Below are 6650 nucleotides of genomic sequence, written 5' to 3'. Positions count from 1 at the left end.
TCATTACATTAAGATTTCATATTTTTGCATGAATAATAATGAGATTAAATGAGCTCTTAAATAACATTTTTAAATGTTGATGAATGATATGATTGAGAGAATCTATAGAGAGAAATAATTACACGTACATCAAACTATGATTGTGTGAGGTAATTGTTATTTTTATGAATTTGAGAAATTAATGAAACCTTGTATCTTATAAAGAATTTAGGGAAATACCAACATAGGCTAAGAACAGAAACACAAAATGGGATATAATAATAGATCAAGAATTTGGTTGTTTATTTCACAATTGTAATATCATCTGGTAACAATAAATAAATATTTACTTTACATCTTTCAGTTCAACTTCAAATACTAGTGTGCTATTGGGAGGAATCACAGGAGGGTAACCTTTGGCACCATACCTGCAACAGTACAAATTTTATGATGCCATTTTCTCAAATTGCTTCTGAACTCACCTGCAGCCATATTTCAGCTGGGCAGATGAAAATAACCTTGACACCACAGAGCTCTACAAACTACAGAAGCAAGAAAGCTAGAAAGAAATTGGGAGGGGGGCAAGACAAAATTGTGGGCTTCTCCTAAAAATATTTAAATTTTTGAAACAAAAAACAATTTAAGAAGCAAAATAGTGAGTTTTGCACAAAGTTTTTACGTCTCAAAATATGTAGTATTTTTAATTATATTGTTTTTTTGCACATTCAACATGTGCCTCAAAAGACCCATTCTCCTCCTTAACTGTTTGATTGGTTTAAAGCTTTCACCTACTTTGGAAATATATACCTGAGGATTTTTTTTATGGATTCTAAAATTACCCTCCCTATTTTCACAAAATGTGAGTGGAAATCTCAAAAGATTTTATTCACACAGCGTCATTCTTATTTTCATATAGAGCTTAGATATCAGAGCAGTCTATCAGAGATCTAGAGATATGCAAAAATATCACAGAACGTTGATCCACAGTCAATCTGTGATCGTTACGTAGTGCATTTCGATATTTTCCCGAATGTCTGTCACAGCTGAAAGTCTTCCCTCAACTGATCATCATGGACAGGAGTACGATTTTTTTAAACTCGCGACACCAATTGAACATACTTGTACGATTCATAGCTTTATCACCATATGCAATTTTTACCTCATTATAAACCGGAGTTTTTTCCATTCCAAACAAGATAATGGATGACACCATTGGATATTGGATTGAAATTTCCATGAAACATATTGTTGCTTCAACAGTTCTCAAAGTCGTAGGTAGGTTAGCCAACATATCTTGATTCTTTCTGAATGTGCCTCATATTATTTAAATAAGACAAATTATCCAATGCTATAAATTGAGGCACGGAAAAAGTTAGTGCTTCAACTGCCCTTTGTGAAGTAAGAGGCTCAAGTAGTAAATTTGGAACAGTAACAATCAAAGTTACGTGGTGCAGCTCTAGTGTTGTACCTCAGAAACAATCCCCAGGACCTCAGCACACTTCATCTGTATGAATGATTTATCTCGTCCAACTAATACATAGACAATACCTAATATTTTTACCTTTTTAATAGGTGGAAGACACCAAGCTCAAACCCCACACCACTCTCACAGTATTAAAGTCTGTGTTGCCGTACAAAGCACATTACACTTCTCTTATTCTGTGGGGGCCAAAAATGTCTACTTCAACTCTCAATTTATTATATTAAATAAATGCAAACTTAGGTACTGCATAAAACAAAACTAATCATTATAGTTCAAAGTGACGTCGATAATGTGTATCAAGCATTGGTATTTACAAGATGGAGGGGGGGTGGCTCAAGCCATCCTCCCTCTCAATTTTGAAAAAGAAACATTAAAACTGCACCCAGTAGTTTTTTTAAAGCTAGAACACATTTATGTGGTCTTAAAGCTCAACAATTCCTCGAAGGAAGATTCCCGAGCTCTTGTTTTTGGAGGGTATGTTAAACCTAGTAAACCAGCCCTCTGAAATAATATATATACGTCAGTGGTACCAAGATATTGTTCCTCTCCAAACCAAAACCAGAAATACTTACGCCATTGCAGGTGGACAGGTGATGGTTCGTCTACCACCAACTTTCATGCCAACAACTCCGATATCCCAACCGTTGATTACATCTCCTCTCCCGAGACGAAACGACAATCCTGGACCACTAGTAACTTCATCAAACACCTTACTTGTGGATTTTAGTTTTCCACTGTAATAAACTGATATCTGTAAAAAAAAAAAGGGTTACGCAATTGCATTTTCATTTTTGCAAAATTAGAGACATTCAAAGATGTTTAAGGTAAAACCCTTCTCGAAATAAAGGACCATAGTTGCAGTCAGCTAAACTTATGTTGATTAGATTTGACTACACAATCAATTTGTACATACACAAATAATAGAAGAAATTTGACGTTTTACATTTTTTTACAAATACTGACAAAATGATTGACTGCATGAGCTGAACTTTGGCAGATTTTGGTAACAGGTTTCTAAACCTTTACCGTCTCCTCAGTCTTCCTTTACAAAATAACATGTAAAGTAGTTGAAACTCATCTTTCTGACCATGCAGGAGTATTTGCACAATTTTTTCCTTTGCAAGGTAAAGAGTAGACAAAAGATGGGAATGTTTCAATGAAACATACTAGAGACACAAGTACAACAGCAATTTTAAAGTTAAGAGAAAAACTATTTGACATAGACTGGACGCAACTCTGCATGTTTTTTGAATGTGGAGCAAGCTTGTAAATTTTTATTTCCTAATTGACAAGTTCCTTAAAACGAATGCTGTAAGATAAATAAAAGTTAAAGCAAATTACTCTAAGATGCCAAAGATTGCATGGTTCACACTGTTTAATAAGATCCTCGTGCATGCCAATAGCCCATGAGGACTAGCAGAATAAGGCTTAAAAGGGGATTGGCTTCTCTCCTTTTTCATAGATCTTTTACACACAAGAGCATGTCATTTTACACATTCTCTTCCTTCATCTTTCAAAAACATTTTGTAAAAAGTTTACATTCTTATCTTCACCTGTTTTCTGAGTATTTGATTGCAATTTTCAGTCAACAAAACGTTAAATAGACAAATTTAGATACGAATCACCGTTTATGATATCAAACTGATTCAAGGATGTAATTTTACTCACAGTTTTTCCACTTTTTGCGACAGCTCCATTGCCAACAGTTATATCAGCAACGATCACTCCTCCTTCAAGAATTTTTCTTTTGGAGACACTTTCTTGAGATTTAGATTCAGCCACTTCGGTTGGAGATGTTGGGTTTTGAGCTTTTTTAGAGAAACACTCTAACTTGTACGTCTTGGGGCACATTTCCTACATATTCCTTGACCTAAACAAAAGAACAATATATTTTTTACACATCTTCAACATTTAACACAATTACTGTGGCTCTATACTTGGTGAGTTAGTTGTAGTAAGCCTGATGCATTAATACGCCTACCACCATAAACATTTCAATGATGTCTAATAATGAAACACACAGTAGAATGTTAACAGAATTAAACTCTGAACTCTGAAACTTGTACCATTCCATTTGGCATTTTGTAAGTAAACATGCCACACTTTTTCAGTATATCTCTTACTGTTTAGACTTTACAGGGTCTTAAAGTTTAAGGATTTAAAGTGTAATTTTTAAGATTCTTACGATGCAGTGTTTTACGAAAAATGAAATATCTATAAAAAGGAAAAGATAAACAACTTTATTGTACATATGTGCTAGTCAACCAACCAAAAACCATTTATGGGTATAAAATTAATGATAGAATCAGGTGTACATGTAATAATTTAGAAATATCAGTTGTAGAAATATAACATTATACATGAATACATGTTAAATGACATAGCTTTTAATAGCTGAATTCTTTCCTAATCGGTTGGGGCCTAAATCCTATTGGTAGATTGTTAAGAGTTAAATATAAGAAGTTAATACGCAAGGGTATTTTTGTTCAACAGGAATAAATCAGTTAACACAGAAACATTGTTGATAGTAAAATAAAAGTCGATTAATATTAAATTAGTAGGGTTAAGAGTAGGTCTAAACTGAGTAGATTAGTTGAATGAAACACTCATTTATTTGGGTTAGCTGGTGGTCTCACGGTCTAAGACGTTGGACTGTGAATCTGATTTAGTGATAGCACAAGTTCAAATTCTGTTTGTGACCATTGCACTTTTTGTCAGTACTGTCGAATTTGTACTAAACTCTCCTTTTTCTGTTTGAGAACATTCTCACCCAGGTAAAGTAGCCCTTGAGGACAGACTATTTAAGTACTATATTAGAATATTGGCCATTTACTTTTTTAATAAATGGCTGTAGTATAATAAGCGGCTACCACCACAATCGGATATTCATAACCATTCCTAAAAATATAGACAGTTAAAAGTATTGATGATTCACTTGTGTTGGTGACCGCTTATTATACTGCAGCTTAATACATTGATTATGATAATCCTTACTATATTTTTAAATATATTTTTAATTTATATTGTAGATATACATTAGCCTATCACCCTACATTTAAACTTTGAAGGATCCTTTTTGCGTGTCCACAGGGTTGATAAACGCTGGATGTAAATTTGGCAGTCTGGTTGTTTAAAAACCCAGTTTTCTTCAAGAGATTTGCAGTTTTCTTTAACATATTTAAATTGGTATTAATCATTATTTTGACTTTGACTTGCTAGTTTTACATCAGAACTTAAATTAGTTAGTTGAATAGCTTTGTCTGTATTGAATCAAGTACCGGTATACGATGATAAATAAACAAATTATATTTAGACGTTAATGGCAAACAATATTAAATTGAACAATGAAACAAATAAACTATTACAGTATTACCTATTGTACGAAAATTTGGTTATGTTTACTGTTTATTTGAATTTTATTGTTTGCCTGATGCAGGCAATTGATCTTTTAACCATGAAGCTTCAAATTTAATATTCAGTACTCTATAGTTGCTTGGCTCTAAACAAAAAGCGGCACAGGCGCTGAAATTGTGGGGGTGAGACGATGCAGGGAGCTGGTGTGTTCAAATCCAAACTAGTCTGAGATTGCTATGAAGTCGTTCTTCCCTTGCCACAATCAACAATGTGATTGTTTGTTGGGTTCCCTGTCATAAGGGGATCCCTGCGAATGAAAGAGCTGATGCCTGGTCAACTGGGGATCAGCGTCAATTATGACAGGCCCTCAACCGTTCTGCGGTATTCCAAGGTTGAATCCTTTGGGCTGTCTCGAAATGGGTTCGCGCTGACCGTGAGAGAAGATGGAGGTTTCATCCGGGCATGAGAATGAGCAGAATGGTATTACAGTTGCCTTCATCCAGAGTGGCGTCTGACCTTCTCTCACTAAGTAGATCGATGTTTTCTCGGGTTATAGATCTGATCACGGGACATGGTCACCTAAGAAATCATCTTCACAGAGTCGGCATCTTTCAGGAGGAGCCGCTCTGTAGAATGTGTTATGAGCAGGAAGAAGCTGCCGAACACTTGCTCTTTGATTATCCTACAGTAGCAAGGGAGCGGTATGCCATTTTTGGTAGTTTGGACAAGAGTGGTGAATTTCCCCAAGAGGACCTGATAGGTTGTTTTCGGCGGTCTGTGGAACTACTGAAATCATACACAGGTAGGCCTCATGGTGTGCTTCCGGGGTGCGCAAAAGGCCCTCGAGGTCCAAGTACATGGCAGTAGGCCGCCCCATAGAAGAAGAAAAGAACATTTAAAATGTTTCTTTGGTTAACTACTATTTTCTTCTTCTTCCCTTTATATAATAGTAATTTTTGTCCTACGGCATTTTGCCATCAATAGTTTAATTAAAAAACATTGATTTTTATCTTTCCATTTGTAGCTGCAAACTTTGGTTTCGGCTCTGCGCATACTCTACAACAAGATACAACTTGACGCACTTGTTTCAAAGAATATACCAAGTTTTGTGTTTTGATCCAGTGATAAAATAAAATCTTGTATCCCCAGGGTGGCAAAGTCTTTTGTATATTTCTTGAAGATTATGCCTGCATTGAATGGAATCGCACAATTTTGACATGATGCCAGCAACTCCGTTTTCTGTTCCTGGACGGTAGACGATGTCATATTTAAATCAAGACAGTTCCAGACGCCTAAGTTAAATTTGTTAATTCCTTATTTTTACAACACAGCCCGTTTATAGTCAATCATAAGAGCAACAGAGTCTTAATCAATTATGAGCTTAGAGTATTTGTAGAGTATAAATTGTTTAACATTCAAATTCGGTTTGCGCAAATTGTAGACATCTAGCTTGCCAAGAACGTCTCATCCAAAGATAGTTTTTTGAATTCCACAAGTCTTTGTCCAATATTAGAAGTAACTAATCCCCTAGTCACGAAATGACCATTCTTATTCCGTTCAGAATATTAACTTGTACATGGTTTACTTAATTCCTGGATAATAACATGGGAAAAATTCCATTTTTGAGCAAACATGCCAGCTTTTCAAAATAAAGACTGCCTCATTAAGAGTGGTAGCCTCTGAGATGAGCTTGTAGACATATAGACTAATGTGATTGACTAATAAACGTAATTTCGCTCTGGAAGATGTTTCTTTTGTAGAACCTCCCTCCACAAAGTTTGTAAGCTTCTGGTACCAATGTACCCACTATTCTTCTGCGCTGCCACCATCAAGA

General features: G+C 35.2%; 1 protein-coding gene across 2 annotated transcripts; it reads right to left on the bottom strand.

Annotated features, from left to right (window-relative positions):
* Nucleotides 1-248: 248 nt before the first annotated feature.
* LOC124366968 (46 kDa FK506-binding nuclear protein-like) lies at nucleotides 249-4963 on the bottom strand. Of its 2 annotated transcripts, none has more exons than XM_046823604.1 (4): nucleotides 4836-4963; nucleotides 3131-3332; nucleotides 2035-2213; nucleotides 249-407 (listed from the first exon to the last, which is right to left on the bottom strand). In XM_046823604.1, exons 2-4 carry the CDS (start codon nucleotides 3311-3313, stop codon nucleotides 326-328), a joined length of 444 nt encoding a protein of 147 aa, XP_046679560.1. In that variant the 5' UTR covers nucleotides 3314-3332; nucleotides 4836-4963; the 3' UTR covers nucleotides 249-325. The 2 variants fall into 2 exon arrangements, with proteins under 2 accessions (XP_046679560.1, XP_046679559.1); XM_046823603.1 differs by having other exon boundaries at nucleotides 4516-4884.
* Nucleotides 4964-6650: the final 1687 nt, after the last annotated feature.

The sequence above is a fragment of the Homalodisca vitripennis genome, chromosome 7 (assembly GCF_021130785.1).
Source record: "Homalodisca vitripennis isolate AUS2020 chromosome 7, UT_GWSS_2.1, whole genome shotgun sequence".
NCBI lineage: Eukaryota > Metazoa > Arthropoda > Insecta > Hemiptera > Cicadellidae > Homalodisca > Homalodisca vitripennis.
The sequence above is the reverse complement of the archived record's forward strand: the minus strand, read 5'-3'. Positions and strand labels throughout refer to the sequence as shown.